The sequence below is a fragment of the Lissotriton vulgaris genome, chromosome 10, assembly GCF_964263255.1.
Source record: "Lissotriton vulgaris chromosome 10, aLisVul1.2, whole genome shotgun sequence".
Classification (NCBI taxonomy): Eukaryota; Metazoa; Chordata; class Amphibia; order Caudata; family Salamandridae; genus Lissotriton; species Lissotriton vulgaris.
Genome location: NC_141698.1, coordinates 62,957,383 through 62,983,994, shown reverse-complemented (window position 1 = coordinate 62,983,994; position 26,612 = coordinate 62,957,383). Strand labels below are relative to the sequence as shown.

Here is a 26,612-nt window from a genome sequence, read left to right as displayed (position 1 = left end):
TCGATGGAATTCTCCTCGACGATGGGATTTTCTTCGTCGACGCTTAAGATTCACTCACCTTCTGAGGAGACGGAACTGTTTTCTATGTCGACGGAGGTTCAGAAAGGGATTTCTGCTGTTTTGAGGCAGTTTTTAAATAAATCTTCACTTTTTCTCCAGTTTTCACCTCAGAAGAGAATGAGGACTTCTCTTTTTTTGAGGAACAGTGACCAATCTCAGAGTGAGATTTCTTCAGGGTCTTACTCTGGGTCTCAGGTGGATCTCCAGATCTATCCCTCTTCTTAGCCTGAGGGGTGGACGCCTGAGGACTGCCACTGCCTTCATCACCAGATACCACATCAGATGAAGCCTTCAACTTCTCCAGCCAAACCAAAAGTCTTCCTTCTCTGTCCTTCAAGGTCTTTGCTGGAAAGGTTCTACAGATCCTGCAATCCTGGACCTTGAGGGCTGGGTAAAGGCAATAAAAACATTCTTTATGTGGATCTTCAAAGTGCAATATCTTCTTCCCACATGAAGAACAAGGTAAGAATAAACTTTTCTTTGAAGAATCAGACATATTTTCTCTTCAAGAAGTAAGGAAAAAACTGAGCAGAGCTCAGGGAGATTCCTGTCACACGAGGTGCAGTCGAAAATCTGAGGGTTTGCCTCTCTGTGGGGAAGGTTCTATGAGGGTGCTGATACCTGATTGGCTGGTTTTCAAGTTTGGTTCTTTTTGCAAAAAGACTAAGCTAGGCTAATGTAGTGACTTTGCTATCCACAGTAGCCTATAGTATAATGTAATTATGACTGTAATATATATGTTTTATTGTACCGCAAGACTCCAACCTCGTCGGCGGGGATGATTCTAAGCATGTGAATCTATGAAAAATTCCCCAATACTGGATAATCAAAGTTTCCCCCACACCACCATGTCTGTAGATGACACTGATCTCGTCCTGGGACCTGTGTTGGCTCTGTATCAATGCATGATATTGAACATCTGGCTATTTATAGGGTGGTCCTCTACGAAGTAAAACATCTCCTCTCATATGTTCATTTAATCTTCTCTCCGTAGGTGGACATTTACGCAGGGGCACTTTTCATACAGCAGGCGCTGCGCTGGGACCTCTACATAGCTGTAATTGGGCTGATTACCATCACAGCCATATACACGATTGCAGGTATGGCAACCAACTACTGCACCAGCAGCAAACAGTTGCAGCCGAAAAACCTCACTGATGTGACAGACATGCTTTTTTATAAAATAGTGGTTCAGCTGAGACTTTTATCACACTATAAAGGGACATCTCGTTGTCATTTGCATGTTTGACTGTCATTTGCATAGTTGCAGGTAGACCACTCAGCCTACCAAATATTGCCATGGCGCTAAGAGACAATCTCTCTCTTTCTCTGTCCCTTATAAACTCGATCATCCTTCCACAGAATAATCATTTAGACTCATTCATTCTACATTAAAAGCTCTCTTATCCTACATTATTTTTCTGAAATCCCCTAAGCCCTTACACATCCCAATCACTTTTGTATGACTAGAGAAACCCGGAAAAGGTTCACCATTCGGTATGGCGTACGCCACACTAGCATAGATAGTCACATGATGGTTGCAGAGATCAATTTAAACTATTTACAGAGACCAGTAATCGAATGGTCATATGGTGATTGTTCGGTCCCATGGCAGGAGTCTGTGAGGCTAGTGGCCTGTACCAAGGAAAGGCAGGTAGCTCCACTGTCACATCTCTGCTTCTGCTCCTCTCTGGACAGGTAGCAAAACTGTTCTCACCACTGATCCACATCCTTACCACAGCAAGCTGCAAGGTGCATTTGTCTGTACACAGATAAAATGCACCGTTGACATTATTGTGACCACACCAGCCATCTACTTACCCATACCTCTGGCAGTTGCAAGTTTGGAAGAAGAGTGAGCGGTTTCCCCCCTGCCTGCCTACAGTTGAGGTTCTACACACTAAGCTCACCCACTCCACAGCAGTCTCTCGCATTCCTACATTACATGTTTCCTAGACGCACACTCATTAGCAAGCATAACCTCACAGTCTGGGATGTTTCATCTACCCAAATGTCCTGGGAGCACTCTAAAGCATATCTGCAGCTTCTGGCACCATCCAAGCAACCATACTCTAATGTTCGAAACCTCGATTGGAAGATACAGATTTCCATAAAGTATTTTTAAGATGCTCCATGGATAGGATGAGTGTTGGGTTGCAAAGTACTATTTTCTTATTTACTGATGGATTGACTGACGCGTTACCAAATACATGTATTTATTAATTAGACACCCACTTTATTGGTTGAGTGAGGATTGAGTTATCCAGTATTTCTATGTTTCAATAGATCTTGCCACTGTTGGAGCTGTTATGTTGCAAGATACCTGCACCTCTTCGCTCAAGCGCCTATAAGGGGAGTTCCGTATAGCGGTTGAACGGTGAAATCTTTGCTCCTAGTGGTAATACACCTTATAGCTTTAATACCCTCAACTCAACTTGCTTTGTTGTGCTATCTAGACTGGAATATATGCCATGAACTACATGCGTTTCTTAATATGACCACAGAATGCCTCTATCGACTAGCTGGACACTCCACTAGAAGCAATGAATTCACTTCTTAGCCTCCAGACCCAACAGTTGAAACCATGTACAGCTTCACACATACACCATCTATACACATTCCACATGCACAAAATCCCTCAGGTTGAAGAAGATAGAAGGAGGTATGATTCTACAAATATACACCATTGCTGGTCCCAAGAAAACCTAGGCACAGACCATTAGACAACTGAACAATGCATCCCAGAAGTTGTCATCAATTAGGGTTTGGCTGAAGCGGGACATCTGCCATAAACTGGTGGATGTCTTGCTGTGCTTAACCAGTGGTTACATTGCTTGAGTTAGAGGTGGGGGAACCACCAAGTGTCTGACAGTGAAGACTGAACTGACTCCACTGACGGAATCCCTTTAACAGCTGCCAATCTACCTGAGGGCCATCAGCATGTGAACACTGGTAGGCCCCTCGTATTCAGAGCAGGCCATCAGCCGTTTATTTTGACTGCCCGGGTGTGCCACAACAACAGAACTGCTGCACAAACATCCATCTGGCTGCTCCGTGAGCTCAGCCAGTACCACATACTGACTTTCAACTATGCCACTGTTTCCTTATTGTCTTCCGCTCAGACCTCACACATGGTGTCATCCTTGGAGAAATCTCAGTATCTTCCAACAATGACCCCAGCAAGAGCCATCCTCTCCTTCATCATCGAGATCACTGATGATTCAAGTCTAAACTCTTTAGACATTCAGCCAGTGACCCACTCTTATTTGCTATTCTTTGCCCTTGAAATACCTACATCTATATTTACATATTCCTTCAAATATCATAGACAATACACTACACTGACGTCTCACTGGAAATACGGCCTAAAATACTTCTGTGACCTCAGAAAATGCTTTGCACACCGAGATCAGTAGGTCACTGCAGTACTTGTGTCTGTCTGCTCCCACTTGCATCTCAGCCAGGGCCACAATTCCCCCAGTACATTTGCCTGTTCCCTCCAGGACAGGAACAAGTGGCTTCCTCACACAGCTTCCTGAATGTCAAAGCTGCACCTGTGATCTTTTCCAACTAGGTATCTTCTCCGGCATCTGTCAGATACAAGCAAAATCCAATATTTGTTTTGATAGTGCGGAGCATGTGTCAACATGAAATGGCAACATATGCATGTTTTAGATCACATTCCAAATCATTTGTGACAATCCTCCAAGATCTGAGATTTAGGACCTAAACACTTTAACAAACATACTCATCCTCCTTGCTAGGACATATGATGTACTCTAGTCTATGTGCACACACAGGTGTGGTTTCAGAAGTACCACTGAAGTTAGTGTATGTAATGAGGAAGTTGGTGACAGGAGGGCTGTGGTAAATAAGTTCATCATTTCTGTGTAACACCTATTTGTGTTTGCCGGCTGTAGGTGGGTTGGCAGCAGTAATCTACACGGACACACTGCAGACAGTCATCATGCTGATCGGGGCTCTTATCCTCATGGCCTTCAGTGAGTATGTACACACATTCCTCCAAACTGTCAGAAAAAGGACATTACTGCAAGAAGTACACAGTTGCCTAACTGTGCATATTTTGCAGCTGTTTGGTTGGGGGGGTTGGTATGGTGGGCACTGTCTGTAGGCATTAGCTAAGGATCATGAAAGAGGTTGCCAAATTATCTGTGCTCTGATTATATTTGCATTTATCATAGAATCCTATGTTGAAAACATCAAAGTTTTGAGACAGAGAGAGACCTTGAGGAACAAAACACACACCATGTGTTTTGCTTAAAAACTCTTTTGGCCCACTTCAGAAACTGCATTTTGTAGTAGGTAAAGTAGTACTTTTACAAAATGCAATTCACTAACCTACAAGTGGCAACATCTACCTCCACTTCTCCTGTCTTTTCTATGGGGAGATCTCCACATATGTACGTTTATTGTTTAGAAGTAGAGGTGGAAGAGACCAGAGGGAGTGGTCAGAAAATGAAGCATATCTCCATCCAAAGGGACCGGTTTAAGGAACTGTAAAGAGAGGTTTAGGAAGGGACAAACTACTACAAATGCACACACACTAAAGAGGAAGCACATTGCTATTCACAAACTCTAAAGGTAACAACACAGTAGTAAATGTACTCTAATCCAGCCGAGGAGTAAATCAAGAATCACATACTCAACCAGAAAATACTGAATGTAAGGGCTTAAAATACCACCCCATAGGAAATAATGTCAAATAAGCAAACCTGATTCAACGTTTAAAAATACATATAAATTTGGGACATGGATGCGGCCATGGTGGCCGAAAGGGCGGTGTTCAGTTGTAGGGGATGCCCGAAAAAGTGGAGTAGAATATGGGGGGGCGTGGAATAAATATAGGGGCAATATCTGTGATCCGCCACCGGACCAGGAGGAAGATGACTCCGACTCTGATGCAGAATAAGGATGCAAGAATGGACGGGTGGGGTCTGGTTTATATTGTTATGAGTTTGCTAACCTGTGACTTTGTAATATTTGTCGATGTATATGGTGTTGAAGTGCGGGGCTACACTGCTTTTTTATGTACCAAACTGTATTCATGTTTTGCAGTAACGGAAAAAAAATCTTTAAAAAAAAATACATATATATTTGTTCAATGCTAAAAAGAATATATAATTACTAAACAATTATCTAATTATTATAAAATGCAATAATAAATGTAATAACAAAATACACTAAACTTTAAAATAAACAGATTACTTATATTAATTCAACATGTAACATTTAACAAAATGTAATACATATTCAATATCAAATATTACTGTATGGGGGATTTTTTTGAAATTATTCTTTAAGAAATATTACTTATCAATTAAATAAATATAAGTATATAAATGAAATATTTAAAACACATTGAGTAAGATAATACGCTGTAACATTTTATTGTACTAGTGCCATTTCAATAATAAGTATTTGTAATTAATTTTTATTAAAATATTTTTTTGAATTTTATTAAAGAATAATACATTATGATATGTTTTCCTACACTTTCCCACAGGGAGATCTCCACCATGGTGGTGGTGATCTCCACATGTGAAAAGTTACTAGGGGTAACTTTACACTTGTAAATTCAGTCTTTGTATCTCGTTCATGTCTGTGAACATAACACAGGATAGTTCAGCGTCTATCACACTGGGCTGAACAATGCAGCAAATTAGCAACTTTGAGGTACTGGTGTAATACAAATTGATCGGGCGCCTTGAAGTCTGTTATGAGTGGCCCTTGAATCCCCCATATCTCACAGATATTTATTTGCCTTTTGCAAAATGGGGGCTGCTTAAAGGACTGGAGGGGGCCACTGTACCACAAGGTCTGCAGGGGTCTGTGTTAAGGCCTTGATTTTAGTGGGGAACTCGGCTTGGGGCGGGGGTGGGGGTTGGTTGAGCATTTGGCCCTGAATGTGCCACTGCAGGACAATCCACTGGCAAGCTATGAATTCTGCCAAGCCAAGTACAGCGAAGTAATAATCTCAGATGCTTTGGGTGTTTGGACTTTACAGTCTCTTCAGGAGACATGCGAAATTTGCAGAGCTGAACTTAAGTATCAGCTGAAGAGCTGAAGTATCTGTTGTGAATTAATTATTTTCAGAAAAATTCATTCAAAACTCATGTTTAATATGAATTTTATTTGAAAAATACAGTTGGCATGGGATTTAACCATGTAAGATAATATAAACATTTAATGGTGTTACATTAATGGAATTATTAATTGGAATTATTTAACACAAAAAATGGGTTGTGACTTACAGTGAATTTTAGTTTTTGTTTGTAAGATCCACATGCTTGCCTGTTTTTATTTTTGACCTTTCTCTTACACATTTTATTCATTTGCTTGCATTCTGCCTGCAACACAAGATACAACACACCAGCAACCAAGAAGTGATCAAAGCAAAGAGACTTCGCTGTATCTGTTCTTGTTGCAAAAGTTAGGCCCAACTAGACAAATGGGTTTGCGTTTTTACTACGACAAGTGTGGGAACAGTGGGTGGTAGGAACAGTGGGTGGTAGCAATTCTGTGGATCTTTGAAGATTTTGGAAGTTTCCATCATAGAAATGGGAGAACAAAAAAATGTTTCCTTGGGAAGAGGCCGTGCTTGGGCCCAAATACCTCAGCTACATTACGTCTGATGTCTCCACATTGTGTCTTGGGGCCCTTTGTGTCGCTGGCAATAAGCTGAGCCACACAAGTGGGGTGGTGTTTTTTTATAGGAAGATGTGTGTAAATGCTGGGTGGTAAGAAATATGTGGGTCCCAGTAGATTCTTCACTTTTTCTCACAGAAATGTCAGGAACATTTGAATTATCCCTGCTGTCTAGTTGGCCTTCTGCTCACCCTCCAGGGCATAACTGTGGGAAAACGTAATCAACCCCATGGGGTCAGAAAGACAAAGTAGGCTTTCTACCCATGAGGAGCAGATATGGGGCAAACCCTCAATCGGGGAACACCACCTATTTACCCCCGGGGGCAGAAAAAAGACTTGAATCCCCCTTCGGGGTGGAGGCATGGGTTCATGCTTGTGTGGGCCACCCTTCACCCCAACCAAAAAATGTTGGCCTAAAATCCCTTCTGTCTAGTGGGATTTCTGCCCCCAGGTTATGGGAGCAGATTTGGGGCAAACCTTCCAATCTGTCTCCGGGAGTGGCAGAAAGATTTTATTGTCCATTTTGGGTTGGGTGCATGGCCCTATTCCAAGGGGGCCGCCCCCTACCCCTTTCTTTTTTGTTTTTACAGGAACAATTTCCCTGATGCTTATTGAGGTCATCTACAACCCACCTATGGAGAGGCAGAACTTGGGCAAATTCTGAAATCTGCCTCCCAAAGAAGAGGGAAGAAACACTGTAGGGCCCCTTTTGGGGTAGAGCACAGCTCTGTGTCAGGGTGGGCCGCCCCCACCAATTTTATTTCCAATTCCTGGTGCATAGTGGGCTTTCCACTCCCCGTACTCTGGGGCAAACCCCACAATATGCCTGCCAAGAAAGGCATAAAGACTGTCTTTCCATTGATAGGGTCGGGTGGGCACTGACCCTTGCACAAATGGCCTCTTCCACCCTGCAACAGAAAAAAATAAATCCCTGGTATCTAGTAGGCGTTCTATCTCCCTTGGGAGGGTGGGGTAGATTATGCGTCAACCCCATTCTGTCCCCCAGGGGGCAGAAAGACTATGCTTCTTCTGGGAAGGCCACCCAACCCTTTTGTTAATTGATAACTGTTGGTGCAGATTGGGAGCAAGCCACCAATCTACCACGTTAGGGGTGCCCCCCTGCCCCCGCTCTCCCTTCCCCCCAAAAAATTCCTGCTATCCAGTGGGCTTCCTGCATACCTAGATGGGGTAGAAAGTCTTTATATTCTTTCTGAGGTGGGGGCATAACCCTATCCTTTTGTTTAGAAAGAGTGGCGTGAACCCCACTCTTCTCCTGTCCCAGGGAGGCTAATCCCCCAATCTGCCCCCCAAGGAGAGCAGAAAGACTGTTTTGCCCTTGGGTGTGGGGGATATTGGATCACAAAAGTCTTCTGCATGGTAAATGACGTGCACCCCTGCCCCGAGTGCCCACCTGTACTGGTGTCTGGATCCTTAATACGGATTTGCTGTTGTAAGCGAATACCATGATATAGGACTGTCTCACAGACTATAGCCTTGTTGGACCTGGAGGGGTGCCCAAAGGACTACCCTCATAGTGATGGAAGGCTACCGCGTTCACCAGGAGCAGTGGTGGTGGCATAGGTTGTAGTGATCATTAGTAGTAAACAGATCCTTTTTCACCTGTGCCACTGGAAGGAGGCCTACATGCTCACTCACTTTTTTAAAAGTTTCACTGCTGTTTGCGTAACTCACCCGTGGCTAACGATTGGTAGATGTGGATGTGCTGCACAGCGCAGGAGTAGTGACTGCACTGTATGTATGCGTGTCTGGGAAAAGTACTGCACAGGGTACAGCAGTACTGTGCGATATATGTGTGGTTAGTGCATATACTGAATGTACGTATGCCTGTTGGAGATGCAGTACATGAGAGATGTAGTGCTGTGCGTGTGCAGGGAAAAGCATGTGCTGGGTGTATGTTTGCTTGCGTAAACCACAATACATAAAGAGTGAAATGGTGGGCAGCGTGCTCAATGTGAGTGTGTCTGTGCTGGCAGTGTGCTTGCAGAAAGCACATACTGGTATAAAACAGAAAACTACAGTGCTGAACAGTGCGCACAGACTGAATATGTGCCTGTAGTGTCACAATGCATGGAGATAACAGTGCTGAAGTGGAAGTGTGCTGTGACAGTGTAGTGGGTGCAGTGCGCTTGCAATGGTACATTACATGGAGGCCCCTTGGTTTCCATTTTGTGAAGCCCTGGCCTGCCAGGTGAAGACACGAGGAGGGGAGGAATTACCCCGGACAGATTTGTGTATTGCTGCATTCCTATGAGCTGGGTAGGGGACACACTGGAGGTGAAAGGAAGAGACTCCCTTTTGACGGCAAAAGACTTCTCTGTGATTCAGTGATAGATCACAAGAAAGGGGACTGGACACATCTCAGGAAGAGAGATGGGGCTGATAAGGGAATCATAAAGAGTAGGGCTGGGGGTCTGGGATTAACCTTTTGAGCAGGTCACTGTGGATGACATCCGGGTGTGAACTCTGGTGACTCCCATGAATTGTGTGGTGGGTCAGTCTGTGTCTGATTCATGCCTTTGCTGAGAGACATCCTTTCAGTGGAAAGAAGAAAAAGATAAATGTCCACTTCAAAAAATCAAAATTTTGTGTCTGGAAATGGACTAGAAGATTGGGAGGTTAAGACCCAAAACTTTGTCATCTGCCAAGCAGTCAGACTGGATGTGTGAGGAGAGGAAGCCCGCAAGACTTCTGCCTGTGACCAGGACTGGGGGCAAAGGCCTGCTAGTCTCCCCGCTGGTTGTTGGAACATAACCCAGGACAAACCTAGATCATCTGTGCAGTGGAGCCTGGAGCAACAGCGCCTGCTTGCTTGCCAAGACTGGTGTGGCCTGTGAGAAAGAGGAGAGCTTTGGAGGGAGTGTACTCCAGTAGCGAGCTCTACCGTGAGGATATCCTGCGTGAGGTGTGAGGATTTGGCTATCCTGCCTGAGGTGTGAGAATTTGGCTGTGCACCAATCAGGCCATAGCCCATGTGCAGGATTGTTTTTGGTGACACCCTTATGCCAAGGGCTGCAATAGATTTAGCCATGCAAAAAGGGCAGTGAAAGGAGAACCAAACCTGTACCACCTTGTAATGGTGACCCAGTAGGCCAGAGAGAGCCACTGTGGAAATAACTGTGAGACCAGACAGGAGTCGTGAATGACTTAGCAGCGACCCCATGCGCCAGGAGGGGTAGCCGTGGTGTGGGTGATTGCACCAGAGGAGTTTACGTTGTGTCCAGAGGTACTGCAGCAATCCCTATATATCGGGTGGGGCTACAGGTACTAACTTGCCTAGAATTTCAGTCCAACACCCGGGGCTGGAGTGAAACTGTAGTGAGTGGATCAAACCTGCCCAACAAAATCTGCTCTGACTGACCCCCGAGGATCGAAAGGACACCGAGGATGACGTTGCACCTTCGCTGGACTAGTCACGAGCCGAAGGACTGAATTCATCCCCCAACCCTCCCATTGGTGAGAACTTGGCTTACCGCATCTTTCCAAGCTGGAAGCTGCTCAGATCGCTGGGGAGACCTGGCCGCGCCACTCCGGAGAGTGAGCCTGCACCTTCTGCTGTGTGTGCCACGAGCAGCCCGACTTCTCCGAGCAGAATCTGAACTCCCGAGTGCCAGCCCACTGGGCACCCGCCTAACAGCCAAATGATTCCATGCTGCAGGAGCAGGTAATAAGACTTGAACTGGATCTGCGGGCCCAAGCGGATTTGCTACTAAAGGTGCTGCGGCACCATAGACACTTTTGACTTATTTCCTGAGGAACTCTTGAGTATAGCCTAATAGTTTGTATTCCTGGATGTGGCCACCAGTGAAAGGGGAATAGTCCTGACCTCAAAGGGATTGTGTTCTTGCTTTTGAATGTCATATACCCTTGCAAAAGTAGAGTTAAAAATAAAATACTTATTTTTATATAAAAGCAAGTATTTGACTGAACATTCATTTATTGTTCATACTGTTTGCACTTTGAGTCATGTTCACTGACCTGTATCTATATTATCCCCTTCAGGGAGCCTTGACTGCTTGACCACAGCTACCACTTGAGTCAAGAGAAGAATGGGTACTTGGCCCAGTTGATCAGGATTCATAGGAGGTTCAGCCCTGGAACGTCAGGAGTAAAAGGCCTCAACCCCCACGGTTGGGGCTAGTAACCCCCTGGGCGCCCCTTGGCCCTCTGAAAGGGTTTCTGACAGGGGAGCACAGGTCATGGCCTGAGGAGCTGCTCTCCCCTCATAAAAATAAATCCCTGGCTCTAATATAGTGTAGCCCTGCCTTGGGAGCGATTACAAGTTTGCTAGGTATAAGCTAACCCAGTTCATCCATAGCCTCCGTCATACCTTTTTATGCCAATGCATAAGTGCTGGATTTGACTATCACTTGTCGTAAGATGAAAACTTTTTTTTTTACCTTATGCAGGCTTTGTGAAAGTTGGAGGCTTTGACGAGTTACAGACCTTATACTTTAAGGCCATCCCCAAAATTCGTTTTGAGAACAGCAGCTGTGGTTTGCCAAGAGAGGATGCCTTCCACCTCTTCCGTGATCCAGTCACTTCTGATCTTCCCTGGCCCGGTGTGCTGGTGGGAATGACCATTCCTTCCCTTTGGTACTGGTGTACCGATCAGGTATTTACAAAAAGACTACAACTGCTATAGTGCAAGCGGCTCCGGCGAGGCAGTGTCCTGATGAGGAGGTAACCTTGATTTTTGTGTGACTATATAGGTACCCCTACCCTCCTGTTTTGAAGGCTCATGGGGCATTATCTGGGCGATATAAGAACCCCATTCACAATATATAGCTACTGTGGTATAGTATACTGTGCATGTTAAATTTATGTGCACCACTTAGTAAGGATTATATGTAAATACACAGTTGTTTTGATTTGAGTGTAGAAGGAATCTCTTCTAGGTCCTGATGAGAAGTCAGGGGAAGGCTTCGAAACATGTCGACACAGGAGACACTGCTCAATAAAGCATAGTATCTCCATCTCATTCCTCACTTATTTTTTCCACTGAGCAAGGTATTTTTTAATTTTTCACCATTCACTCACTTCTGACCCTTCCACTCACACTCCTACACCACACATAGTATTGTTTTTCTTAACCAGTGCTCCCACCTAGTCGTAGGTCGAAGCACGTCCCGTCCAGCAGCGGGGCGGGAAGATACAGATGATGAAGCATGCCACCAAGGGTCATTTTGGTGGGTGAGGGGTATTTAAACAAAGCTGTGTGCTTTCCACCATTGTAGGAGACACACATAGTCTGGAGGAACACATCTATACTTTCTGAAAAGGGTGGATCCCTTTGTTTTTTGATGATATAACTTGAGGAGGACGTATCCACCTCTTCTGCTATTTTGAGCATTACCTCTTCACTCCCTTCTTGTGTTTCTTGGTAATCATTTTATTCAACTGCATAAACCCACTAGCATTATAGGGCTCTCTTTAGACCCAGCAACTCTAGTACTTCTGATGTTAATACCTTCTACCTTCTTTCTACATAACCCTTCTATCAAGAATGAATCACACTTCACTCGGCATACTGTAAAGTACACATCCTCCAGCCCACATAACATGTTCGTGTCTGTTGATCCACCATTTGATGGCCCTGCTCTTGCATTATATTTTTTATGTCTCTGTAAATGTCCCTACCTTATTTCTTCATTGTTTCATCTCATCCCATCTACCTGTTGCATGTGCCCCTCCTTTTGCCTTTTCTCTGTTTATTTTAAGTGTACCCTATCTCCATGTTGTTTGCTAATTTCTGACCTAAGTGATGGCTTAAGACATTTCACTGTTTGTAGGTGATTGTCCAGAGGTCTCTTTCTGCAAAAAATCTCTCTCATGCCAAAGGAGGGTCACTGCTGGCGGCCTACCTGAAGGTACTACCCCTCTTCATCATGGTGTTTCCAGGAATGATCAGCCGAATCCTCTTTCCAGGTCAGAACTGTTTCTTCACAGTCTTGTCTGTCACCTTTGAGTAGCAATAATATTTTATTGTGGCCTCAGTTATCTGGCTGTCATTGGTTAGTAGTATATGAAAGATAACAACCTAGGCAATTTATAATGACTTGCCTGTGCAATGACAAGGGAGAGAGGTAACACTTAAACAATTCAGGTTCTGCTTTTTATTAACATAATTACATAAAAAGTACATATAGCATTAAAAGATTTGTATCCAAACATTATTCAGACCTATTAGTTTCAGAAAAGGCATAAAAAGTATGGTCTAATCAGATACTGATAATCTGTGCCATATCGTATATTTTTTATATCTATGTATAAAAGGCCATAGTAGAACTTTCACAGGATCTCATTTATTTATGGTTTAATATTATTTAGTTGAATACTTACTAATTGAGTAGATTCTAATGGATCCGGTAGCAAGGGTACGACTTTTTATTTGATAGAATATAATAAAATATCTTTTATACATAGATATAAAAAATATACGATATGGCACAGATTATCAGTATCTGATTAGACCATACTTTTTATGCCTTTTCTGAAACTACTAGGCCTATATATGTAGATCCCATATGTTCCCATCTTTCTATGTTCCCTCTCTGGTTTCTGATTAATATGAGCAATGAAATAAACATTTAAAATAGACTGTATTGACCACATGTCTTTTCTTGTCTAATATCAAAATGAGAGGTCATAACTACATTATATGTTATTGAACTCTAGGTTTTGCTAATTGTCTAGTTAAGAAGTACATTGAATGTAACTCGATTTGTTATGTAGGATATAAAATAAGTTCTTTGTAAGTTTTTAATAAAAAGTATTTATTGTATACTCTTTTTAGGTAATACGTGGCTATTCCTGAAGAAGGCGCTGGTCGCCGAAACGCGCGTCGAATATATTTTTGTGCCACTGTTTATAGTTCTTTTATATGTTTGTGATATTGTTTTATAACATTGATGCGATTTGGTCTGAATAATGTTTGGATACAAATCTTTTAATGCAATATGTACTTTCTATGTAATTATGTTAATAAAAAGCAGAACCTGAATTGCTTAAGTGTTACCTCTCTCCCTTGTCATTGCACAGGCAAGTCATTATAAATTGCCTAGGTTGTTATCTTTCATATACTGTTTTATCCCAGACCTAGGAATTTAAAGAATTTATATTTCAGGGGGTCCTTGTACATACGCTAAATGTCATTGGTTAGTATGCATTCTCCTTCTCAATGGATATTTATCAGTTTTCCTCACTGGTCCTTAGATGAATCAGGACTCCCATTTTTATTGTCTTCAACTCTAATAGCCATAGTGCCATTTGTGTTTTTTAGGTCTCCATTATTTCTTCAGAGTGCCATTCTCAGTTGTCCCTTTATGAATTATTTTCTTTCAAATCTTTTGTTAGACTTTTTATCTGGACCTTTGCTTGTCCCTGCTTTCATGACACTTATGAACTGAGTCTTAATTGATTCTTGGAAGTTTTCTTTCTGAATTGCCTTTAGAGGACCTCTCCTATCTACCAGATTGTAATACCTTACCGTACTGTAGCCAGCATTCCTCTATCAACAGCAATAGCGCAGTACAGCACACTGGAGTAAAAAAAACTGTGTCTAAGATAATGTTGTGTTCTGCTTGTTGGGGTTGTGAGCTCAGAACAAGTTCTATGTTATCTTTGCATTACATAAGTAGGCTTTTGCCCATACATAGTCAACATGTGGAAATGTAGCACATGGCACGAGAAGTGAGTTTTCCTTCTTTTATAGTATTATGTACTCTGTTCTACAGATCAAGTGGCGTGTGCTGAACCAGAAGCCTGTAAGACGATATGTGGCAACCCCTCTGGCTGCTCGGATATTGCCTATCCTAAAATGGTGATCGAGCTTCTGCCTACAGGTAAGACCTAAGCTGCAGGGCTGATCGTAGAATTCTCATCATCATAGCCAGGGGGAAGCACACACATATAGCCAGCTGTGTCATTTCTGCATTGGGAGCCTGTATAGGGCAGTAAGCATACACAGCCTTCCACGGTTTGATCCATAATGTGTACTACGTACTTGTTGGTCAGAGGGATCACTTGGAGCAGTAGGAATGCCCACTCTGTGGTAATTATGCTTGAAGCTGCACTTGCTTGCCAGCTCTGATGCCATTTAAAGTGCCCACTAGTTATGGCTGCAAGATAAAAAAAATACTCGTGGTCGAATGCAGGGCAATTAATGGTTGCAAACAAAGACAGCAATCTACTGCTCTGGGTGACACTCACTGGCCAACTAAACAATCAAGGATACCAAAAGCTTGGCTGTTACATTATTTGTTTTAATACGCCGAAAACTTAATCTATACACTGTATTTTGAAAAGAAATGGATTGTTCCCATACTAAGGTGGATCTATATACTCTGATAAGATTTCTGGTCTGGGCAGTAAACAAGAAGTAAGACTACCGCCCCAAAGAAGTAACCTTCAAGACGAAAAAATAAGCCTGCATTACCTTTCACAGTGAAACATCAGAGGCAGCAATGCAGCTGAACCAATTCTCATTTTCCACCTGGAAGGACAAGGAAGGGCATATTGGTTATTTTATTACAGTGACTCATGTTTTTTTTTTTTTGTGAACCTTTATTAGTAGTACAAGCATTTACAAGTATGGGCCTACAACCAACCCGGCCGGCCGCTAGGCAGAGCAAGAGTACAGCAAGCAATATGAAAGTTATAGCAGTTCGAAATCCGGGGTCATAAAATACCAGGGCAGATCTTGTAATCCGGTGCACAAACTTGAATCAGGATTTGAGAGGTTAATTTTCAAAAAAGGAACTAAAAAGGGGTGTCTCACAGTCGCACACAGTCCTACAATACTGCACACGAATCAGGATATCTACAATCAGTACAGATACGAAGGAAATATCGGGGGTAGGATACACAGAACAGGAGAAATGCAGGCACCATCCCAGCACGTAGCAAGTCTAAACCCACACCCTCAAAACTAAACAGATTGCAGAGACCATGAACGACGACAACACTAAAAAGAGAAGAGAGACTAAAGGGCCATAGAAACAAATACCGAACAAACACCCATCCCCCAACCCCCCACCCTGCACACCCGCAGAAGGCCATGGCCTACCCCCCTCCCCCCACAGCGTGCCTGTCGCCCTAATAGAGACCCGAAATATAGAAAGAGAGAGAAAAGAAAGAAAAAGAAATAGATAAGCGGAGGAGGGCCCTCGATCTTGCCGCCCGACCCCGCCCCTCGCCCCTAGACCCAGGAAAATCCCAGAAACGAAGTAGTACAGTAATAAGGAACATCGAGTCCCGGCCACAACAGTGATGAAATCCCGGTCAAACATACCCACTACACCGTCTGTCAACAATAAAACCAATAGATTGTAAACCACATCATCCCTGACCCTGTCTGGCAATGGATGTGGGCTCCTGCGTGCGTTGCAAGTATCCCGGCCCCCTCCGTGAGACAACTGTCCGACATGGACATGGACCGCAGAGGGGGGCACCAGCCGCCATGTTAGTCAATTTGGCCCCGTCCCTCTTCACCTCACTCAGGGACCAGGCACGAATGCGGGGCGCCACGGGACAGACCACCGGGGCTCAAAACAGTGAGGCAGGCTCCCCAAAGGAGAGTCACCAAAAGGCTAAAATCCCTGCCGCACCCCGGGAGTCGCCCGCCTATATCGGGGGCAATCCTTGGTTATGCCCGGGCAAAAAGTTTGGGGAGGGGGCAGGAGTCATGCGCCCCCTCTGACCCTGCTTCGCCACATTGCCCCTCAAGGGTCACCGACAAGTGGACCGGGCCTTCGCCGCTATCAGCGGCCCTTCAAGTCAACGGCACCCTCCGGCCGGCTCCTCAACGCCACCCGCGGCCGTTGTTGTTGCAGTCGCGCCCGGATGCACGTCCAGGTCGATGCCCCGGTCTCTTCACCACTTGGGCCGCAGAGCAGTCGGGGACAGTTCTCAGGACCTACCGCACGCAGGAGCCCCAGGAGCAGACGGTAAGTGTTCGTTATTCTTCTCCTACTAAAGTATGCCTCCGTAGCTCAGGATAAACGCCAGGATGTACGTGTGGGGCGAAAGAGTTCACGGAGCCGAGCGACTATGCGGCCATTTCGGATGCCCGCTTGGCTCCTCCTCTACAGTGACTCATGTTGACCAAAATCAGGCGTTGTGCTTACATTACACAGCACAGAGATGGTAAATTCTATAGTGAAGCCTGCAGGTCAGAGTGGAGAGAGTTTCTGGATTAGCACAGATTGGCACATATAGTCCACAGAGGAAGTTTCATGTTTTAGTCTGAAAATAGGGACAGAATAGGGACAGAAACACTCAAAGTTTTTGTGTAGGTGAAGTTAAATACTTCTTTTAAAGTGACACCTCTGGGCATGGCCAAGATGTCGGACGGGTGAGACGCGCCTTCAAGTCTCTCCGCTCCCTGTCGCCAGGCCCAACTGCCCAGAGCCATATAGCAGAGGGGGTGAGCCCCCAGTGCACACCGCTGCCTCATCGCACTGCCAGAGAACTACTGGGACACTGGTGGCGGTTCCGACGGGCTGCTGCCGACCGGCACAAGTGAGCGGAGTCGCAGGAGCCAAGGCTCTACAGCAGCACACTTGCGTAAGTCAGACTCTGGCTCGTATTACCTGGCGCAGGCAAGCCGGAGCCGCAGGTGCTCCGGCCAGGGTACTCCCCCTGGAACCACCACCACCAGCGATGTTCGGACAGGGCCAGATGCCACAACATAGCAGCAAAACTGATCGGAGCGACACAGGAGGGTGGAGCACGGGCCTCTCCGGAGCGCGGGCACAGTTGCATGTTGGCGATGGCATGGCAGGCCTGGAGCTGGGAATACCCCGGCCCCCTGATGCGGCAGCCCACAGCACTAGAGAAAGGGCAGAACAGCAATTACGCACAACCCTGGGGGAGTAGGATCATCACTAACTAGTCTTCTCTGCCAGCAGGCTTCCCAGAAGGAGAGGCCTTGTCTCCGGAAGAAGAGGGGCCCACGCTATATGGGAGGGATAGACGTTCCTTGGGGCCACAGGACACTGGCAGCCAGGTCCTGATCTTCAGTCTCCGCTCAGAGCCTACTGCTGGTCGCCGTGACTGCCCCCCCACCTACCAGGGGCCCTAGGTGCCGGGGAGGCCCCGGGTCTAGCTTCGACAGGCAGGCCGGCGCCCGCATACGAGCTGTGAGTAAGCTCAGTGACAGAGGCCGTGCCGGACCTTCCCGGTAGACTGAACGCCTGCCCCTAACCCGCTGGACCTGAGTGGGGGCCACCCAGACAAGAGGTACCACTGCATCGTTTATAAGCAGGGAGGGCTGTAACAGGTAACTGCCGGCCGAGTCATTCGCGACCCCCTTGTCTACACGTGGTGAGAGGCCTGCTTCTACCCCAGGTGCCTCTTTGCCTTGCCTGGCCCTTGGGCTCCCTGATCACCTCCTGGTATGGCCAGTGGAAGGAAAAGAAAGACCGCAACCTTAAGGACATGCTACTCAAAACCCTCTGGGCCAGGCAGGGGATACTGTGCTGGCTACGAATACAGATGGGACTCCTGGTACCGGGGCTTTGGAGGAACCAATCACCCACTCCTATCTGGAGGCAGTATTCGCCTCTTTGCATGAGAATCTCCAGCCCTTCAAGAAGGAGCTTGCAAGCAAGCAGAAAGATGTCCGCCATGACACAGACGATCTGGTGGACAGGTTCTCAACTCTGGAGGACCACAAAGCAGGCAGGGAGGAGGAAACAGAACAACTCCAACAGTAAATTCTCCACCTCAGAGACCAACATCTGGATCTACAGGCCCATGCTGAAGATCTGGAGAATAGATCACACCAGAATTACATCTGCATAAGGGGTGTTCCATTCAGGGCAGAGGGATCAGATATTGCCTCCTTCATAAAAGAACTCTTCCGATCGATACTGGAGGCCCCAAGACCTAGACATCAAACTAGATCGCACGCACAGAGTTTGTCCCAGGCGATCATCTACCGCCCCTCCACCCGACATATTGACGTGCGTCCATGATTTCCAGATGAAGGGGTGCATCCTCCATCAGGCGAGTGATAAACACCCATTTCAATTTCAGGGACATAGCCCAGTCCTCTAACAAGATCTTGCTGCCATAACCCTTTAGAAGCGCAAAGCCTTCCGCCCAATCACCACCCACCTTCAAGCAGCAGGGGTACAGTATTCATGAGGGCACCCCTTCCGTCTGGTCTTCCACCATGAGAGGAAATTACACCAGCTTTGCTCATTGGAGGAGGCGCGCCAAATACTGGATCTCAAGGATAGCTCACCAGAGCCCAGGGAGGGCGGGAACGATGATTGAGACAGACGGAGAGCCCGCGGCCGGAGGGGAGCAAGATCTTCCCTTACTGAACTTCGCCTAGCCCCAGAAACCATGGCCAAGAAGCTGCAGGCCATCCTAGAATCGCTGGTTGGAGCAGCATCGTAAAACTTTATGATCTGGCCCCTTTCACACCTGCTCCCCTTTTTCTCTTCACCCCTCTCTTCTCATGCTGGTCTATCTGCTCTGGGACTGAGGGGCTTGGGCCGGGAGGGAGGAGGGGCCGCAGCCACTGACATCCCAACTTTGTGAACATACCATGAGACTGCGCGACATGGACCCTGACTAACATTATGTTGTTTCTCTTTTATTTCTTATTCCATTCGGTTGGTCGGCTTATTGTTCTTTTTTGTTGGACCCGGTGACTGTTTTTAAGAGCCTTTGTCACTGTCGCCTTCACCTAAGACTTTCTTACTCTCCCGCGCCCACTTACCATTTCTGCGGAAAGGGGGGGAAGCTTTATTAACTACCTACCTTGCGCTGCCCTATGTCTGACCAGCTAGTGGTTCTCACCCTCAATGTGAAAGGCCTCAACCACTCTCTGAAGAGCAGCACTATTCTTTCCTATTCGGAGCACTCTGGGGCACACATTTGCTTATTACAGGAGATGCATTTTATCCCCAAAGACTAACACAGCCTCCGCTTTGAGGGCTTCCCTCACTAGTACTTTTCATGCCTCCCTAATAAATCAGCTGGGGTCGCCATCCTGGTCTCTCGCCAATTCCAGGGAAATGTAGGTCCCAAACAGGCCAAAATAAAAGGTAGGATGATAGCATATTCACTGGTGGGGGGGTTCTAGCTCCACTACTGTAGCCACTCTCTACTCTCCCAATGAGAGGAGGGAGAATTTTCTCTGAAGGGCGGTGACAGAGGTATTGGGGTCCTAAGACTGCTTGGTCTTAGTAGGAGGGGACCTCAACCTAGTATTCAATAACAAGTTAGACAGAGATCAGCGCTGCCCCATGGCCAAGCAGGAGCCCTTCCCACTGAGGGTGCGGGGTGGTTGAAAGATGTGGGCCTATCTGACATCTGGAGAACTTTCTATTACCAGTCAAAGACTACATGTATTATTCCTTTGCACACAAAACCTATGCCACGCTGCACTACTTTCTAGGCTCACCCGAAATCACCTCCTTAAGTCAAAGAGTCCGTATCGAACCCCGATCCCTGTCGGACCACTCGTCTGTGGTTACTACCCTCGCGGCCCCACGAGCTGGCCCGTTCTCTAGGACTTGGCACCTGCTGAAGGGTCTGCTGCAACGCCCTTATAACACTGACCAAATCTCTATGGTGATTACCGACTATCTGGCCATCAAAGACACCACGATATCGCAGTCACACACCTGTGGGATGCCCTTAAGGCAGTGGTCAGTGGGGAGCTCATTGGTCAGGAATGAAGGGACGACCCACACATAGTGGAGATGTTCAGCGAATTCTATCAAGATCTCTACACAGCACAGGATCTTCCAGCTGATGCCGCAACGACATACCTACAGGAGGCACACCCCTCTACTCTGATGCCAGAACAAGCGGCTGAATTAGATCGCCCCATCCTGCATAGCCCCATGCTATGCAGGAGAGGTCGTCTCCTGCATAGGTCGCCTGAAACCATCCAAATCTCCAGGCCCTCATGGCTTTCCTGCCATTTTCTACAAGACTTTCTGCCAGATCCTGGAGCCTCTTCTCACCAGACTGTTCAATGCTATAGGGACCTCGTCATCCCTCCCCTCATCTATGTCTATGGCATCCATTGTGGTAATTCCCAAGCGAGGGAAGGATAAAACACACTGTTCCTCTTATAGGCCAAGCTCCCTCCTGAATCTCAATCTAAAACTCTTTACAGGCATCTTAGCTGCTCGTCTTAATCCCCTTCTCCCGGGCCTTATAGACCCGAACCAAGCGGAATTCTTCCCACAACAACAATACAGTGATAATACGAGACGGATTCTTCACCTTATCGACAAGGCCCAACGATACGACCAAGAGAGGATTCTACTGGCCATAGATGCCGAGAAGGCTTTTGATAGGGTCCACTGGCCCCATCTTGCGGCCACTCTAAGACACTTTGGTCTTGGGTATCGTTTTAGTTGGTGGATTCTCAGCAGTTACGATCAACCCACTGCAGTAGTCTGGGTCAATGGCCACTCCTCTGTCTCATTTACCATTGGCAGGGGTGCCCTTTGTTGCCCCTGCTCTTTGCCCTTTACATGGAACCCATGGGTTATAGAGTGCGAGCTAACCCCTATACGCAGATGATGTCCTAGAAACTCTAGAGGCACCATCTACCTCTTACCTACTTTCCTTGATGAACTGACGGCATTCGGCCTTTCAGCCAGATTTAAAATGAACATTCATAAATTGCAGGCTCTCAACCTGACCCTACAGCCCTACAACAGGCCTTTCCTCTTCAATGGGCCCGACATCTATTCCCTACTTGGGACTTCAACTCACACTCACGATTACGGCAACAGTAGCCCTCAATTATCACATTCTGACCGATCAGGTTAGGTCTGACCTCTGTCACTGGCGGCGTATTCAATATGCTGGCTTGGAAAGATTTCAGCAGTGAAAATGGAGATATAACCTCTGGTTTTATTCCTTTCCCAGGTCCTCCTATTCGAGCCTCCCCCTGACACGCTACTTTCCCTCCAGGAGGAACTTAACTGCTTTGTTTGGGCTGACAAACATCCTTGCTTGCTTAGAGATCTTAGCTACAGACCTCTTCTTGAGGGCGGCCTGGGCTTCCAGACCTTTCCTGGTATTACCAGGCTACCCAACTCAGGGTCTTTGCGGAAAGGTCCCGTGCTGAGTCTTTAAAGCACTGGATTTTCATAGAAAGGGCTTTGGCGGGACAGCTGTAGAGAATCTCATTCCTTCCAAAGCACGCTCGACCCAAAAACGTATATCTCTCCTCGATCACCAATTCCTCATTGGCAGTCTGGGACAGACTGGTGACATGGGTGGGCCTTACATCCTTTCCCTCCCCACTGACGCCTATAGTGGGGAACCATGACTTCACACCAGCTTTGACTGACCTAGTGTTTCACTTATGGAATCGAGCAGATTGCAGATCCATGGGCCACTTATTTGCTACAGAGGGGCCAATTGACTTTGAGACTCTCTGCACTCAGCACGTGCTGCCTGAAAGCGAGTGCTGGCACTATATCCAAGTTTGTCACTAGGTGACACCCACCTCACTTCACCTAGGAGCAAAACGTCACCTCACCCCGTTTGAGCGCTGGCTGCTTTCCAGCTCGTCTAACACACGCCGCAATTGTTCCGCCTCTTAAGCACTACAGATTTGCCACTTAAATTCACTTGCCCGAAACGCTGGGAGTCAAGAGCTAGGACAGGAACTGACATCAAGAGAGTGGGAAGACATTTATTACCGCACACGTCATACCGCCCAAAACGAACCTGGAATTGAAACCGCGACAAAGTTCGTAACATACTGGTATCTCACACCCACCTGACTTCATGAATATAAACCAGACCACTAGAGTGCTGGCGCCAGTGCGGGTCCCCAGGCCTGCTCCTACAAATTATATGGGAATGCCCAAAGTTGACATCCTATTGTGCACAGGTTCTTAGCGATATTGATACCCACCTTGACACACAACTCCCCAGATTCCCTGCCTACACCCTCTTAGGCCTCCCAAATGTACTCACCTTACCACTTAAATCTCGCTGACACAGACAGATTGGGCGGGCACTAGGTGCAGCTTTGCAAAACATCATGTTGCATTGGGGCACAGGGCATATTCCAACATACGAGGGATGGTTACACAGACTGGGGTACACAATGGGGATCGAGCAAATAACCCTTATAATAGCAAACCAAGGCACAACATTCTCCAAGCTGTGGAGTCTATTTTTGAAACTACTAACATCAAAGTTCTGTGAACTTACCTGCCCCAAGTATCTGCAACTCCTCCCCTTGTCTAAGGCCCCTACAGACCCTGCTTAGGAGGTCCTCATTCTGGGCCAGACTAGGTGGACGGCAGTGTTATCTCTTCATTTTAGTTTTTGTCCCATAGGGTCCAGGGTTGGGGAGGGAGGGAGTCGGGGGTAACTGCACATTCATATGCACTGTTGCCTGTTGATTGCAGGCCCTGCTAGGCTACTATTTTCTGTTGTGATTAATAATAAAGAAATCTAAACCATAAAGTGATACTTCTTTGCCATGGTCAGTAGTTTAGTTACAGCATTAACATGCATTTTTGGAAGAGCCTACAGAATGGAACTGCAAGTAGCACATCAACAGTGACACTTGTTAGCCAAGGTTATCACACACATATCCTGTGGGGGAGGAAACGCCACGTGTTGCTGTTAAAATGTCACCAAATGAGGCCACAAGTGCTGCTGAATTACTGCTCCGGCCTTTGGCACAGGGGGATCCAATTACTGGTATTACAGGTCTTACATTGACTCTGATGGCCTGACCAAACACCTTGCAAGTTTTGACCCAAGAACTGATTTTGCAATAACATTTGTGACATTGTTGCTAAAGTCACTGGTGAATAAGTGCTGCTGGCCAAGCTAGGACAGCAAGATAACCAAGTTGTTAGACCCTGTTCAGAGCGGCCACAGAGCAGACAGGGTTTTGCTTGGACCATGGTGGTTGAGGTTCTTTGCCAGGAATTTCGTGGGCATGTCCTAACTAGGGCTCTGCAAACTATGCCAAGGACAACCCTTTCTGCACTTGATTCTCAGGGATGTGATGGTGAGTAGTCACAGGCTTCTCAGGGAGGCAGTGTGGGTGGCACAAGGTCAGAAGTCAAGAATACACCAACAGACACCATACGTTCACTTTTCAACCCACTGCTTGCTTTTGAGTAAAATGAAGTTGTTTTTAATTACTCAGTAATATTAAATACTGCACAATTCAACATAGGACATAAGCCTCTGACCATGATGCCACTTCTCTCTTGTGGCGCTGCACCCGATGAGCCCTCTCATGATATACCGTTGCCATGTGACTCCAAAAGGACACCTAGTCCCGTGATTAGAGCAGAAGCATGAACCAGACATAGGTGCATTCTCAAATGCCCCCTTAACTCAAATATGTAATCAGTTCAATTTGTTTCAAGTCTCTTCTACTTGATAGTGTAGTGAGTAAAGTGGGAGTTTGTGGTGCTCCACTTGGAGTGTGTCCAACAACCTTCCTGCAGGCAGTGCTACAGTTAGCTGACCTCAGGGACCACCAAGTAGGCCAGGCCAGCCGCGTCCCTGTGCACGCAGCTTCTTCGCTCAAACTCCAAGGTGCAGTAGCTGTAGCGTTTGGAGCGTAGATGCAGCCAGGCTACTGCAGCTCCGTTCAACTGCAAAGCAAGTTTGGACACTTGACCGGGCCAGTACAGGTAGTTGCAGCCGTGACAAGGTTAATTTTGTCAACATGTCACATGTGGTCCCAAGTGGGCTGATTCAGGCAGTTGTAAATCTGAACAGGTCGTTGTCAGCTGTTTTATCGCACTGATGTCAACCAGCAGCTGCAGCCCAACTGAGCCAGATCAGGCAGTTTTAGCCTCAACGGGGTAGATGTTGTTGCACAGCAGACATTGTGACCCCCTGATAGTAAGGTGGTTTTGACAAGGTCTCCATCAGGACTAAGGTATAGATGCACGTCCATCATAAGGTGATAGGTGATATATACATAGTGTCTGCCCATTAGATCCGAGATGTGAGTTACAGTGTCTCTAACATTTGTCTAAAAAAAGAAAGGGTTGAAGACTACCCTTGGTGCTCAGAAAACAGCCAGAAAGTAACCAGGTTTGAAATCCCTCTAGTGCTTGTTGCTTTAAGCTGAACAAATCAAGTGAACCCCTCAAAAGGTATGCAGTTTCTCATTCAGGCAGAGAAGACAAGTGATGCACTCACTCATCTTTGCATTTCTGGACCCACAGGACAGATGAGATATATATATATATATATACTCACAGCTTTCTCCTATTTGAGATGCATCTATACCTTTGTCCTAATGAATACCCCGTCGAAGTCACCTTACAAATAGGGGTTGAATCGTTGAGGATTATAAACAATTCGGTGGAATTTTGCATTATCAATCCATCTATACAGAGTATACATTTTATAGGCCGCCATTGTATATCTCAAGTGTACCGAAGCTATTTTTAGTTGCTGTATCGCATTTTTGCTATCTCACACGCACTGATTCGTGTGCACCTTGATCAAGTGTGATTTATCCTGTATATAATGCTTGTAATTGTATGACCACTTTGTTGAATTACAATTACAATTGATTTAATTAATAAGCATATCTTGTTTTGATGTTTATTGAAAGGAAATAACTATTGGAGCAGGAGTGGTGCTGCGCCCTCCTGCGAGTTACTTGACCAATATTTTGACACCATCTAACTCCTGTGGCTGGGCAACGCACACCGGGAGTACCTGGATGAGCCGCTCACCCAGGAGGAGATATCCGCTGTTATCTCAGGACTTCCCGGGGACAAAGCGCCCAGCTCTGATGGCCTCACTCCGCCCTTTTACAAGCAATACGCTCCCCTCCTGGTTCCTCACCTATCTGCCATGTATAATGATTCTTTAGAGCACGGGTGCCTCCCCCCTTCACTTCGAGAAGCCATGCTCATCCTTCTCCTTAAACCTGACAAATCCCCTGAGCTGTGCGACTCCTACCGCCCTTTGTCCTTTATCAATATGGACAATAAAATCTACGCTAAATTACTGGCCCCTCGTCTCCTTCTCCTAATGTCATTGATCGCGTGTCCTGACCAATCTGGATTCATTCCCGGGCGCACCACATCGCATAACCTTCGGACCATCTTTGCTGTGCTTTATCAGATTAACCCGTCTCCTCCTGCTGTTGCAGCACTTTTAGATGCTACTAAAGCTTTTGACACCCTTGAATGGCCTTTCCTCTTCTACCTCCTCCCTCGCCTGGGCTTCAGTCCGTGCTTTGTGCGCAAGATCCAGCTTCTCTATATCCTCCCCACGGCCCGCATCTGCATCAATGGACATGTTACTGAGCCATTTTCCATCTCGAGGGGCACTAGGCAGGGGTGCCCTCTTTCCCCCTTGCTTTTTGCCATCGTAATGAAACCTCTTACTGCGTGGCTCCGACAACACCACACTCAGCTTGGCCTTGGCTACGCGGCCCGGGCTCTGGTTGTATCCATGTATGCTGATGACGTCACGCTTTACATCTGCAATACGCAAGATAATCTCGGCCCTATGACGAGGGAGGTTGTGCGCTTTGGTGGCCTCTCCGGCATTCAGGTCAACTGGAGAAGTCTATTCTTTTTCTCCTTACCGACGCCACTAAACCCTTCAGCCCAGGCTACCCTTTTGTCTGGGCATCCGGCCCCACCAGATACCTCGGTGTCTGGCTTAGTCGTGACATTGACGAACTCTGGCGCTCTAATTTTGAACGCGCTATGAATTGGTTGGAGTCCAAGCTACCGGTGTGGCAAAAACTTCCTCTGTCACTGGCGGGACGCATTGTGATAGCAAAAATGGTCGTCCTCCCAAAAATTTTATATCTTTGTTTAAACATCCCTCTCCTACTCACCTCGCACTTTTTATGTAAACTGAAT

General features: G+C 46.3%; 1 protein-coding gene across 1 annotated transcript in view; it reads left to right on the top strand.

Annotated features, from left to right (window-relative positions):
* Nucleotides 1-26,612, top strand: part of SLC5A11 (solute carrier family 5 member 11) — a 162,055-nt gene that overhangs the window by 62,710 nt on the left and 72,733 nt on the right. The window contains exons 7-11 of the mRNA XM_086940471.1: nt 1,055-1,160; nt 3,981-4,061; nt 11,154-11,359; nt 12,537-12,672; nt 14,481-14,588. Of these exons, the coding sequence (XP_086796597.1) occupies nt 1,055-1,160; nt 3,981-4,061; nt 11,154-11,359; nt 12,537-12,672; nt 14,481-14,588 (637 nt within the window). The remainder of the gene's footprint in view (nt 1-1,054; nt 1,161-3,980; nt 4,062-11,153; nt 11,360-12,536; nt 12,673-14,480; nt 14,589-26,612) is intronic.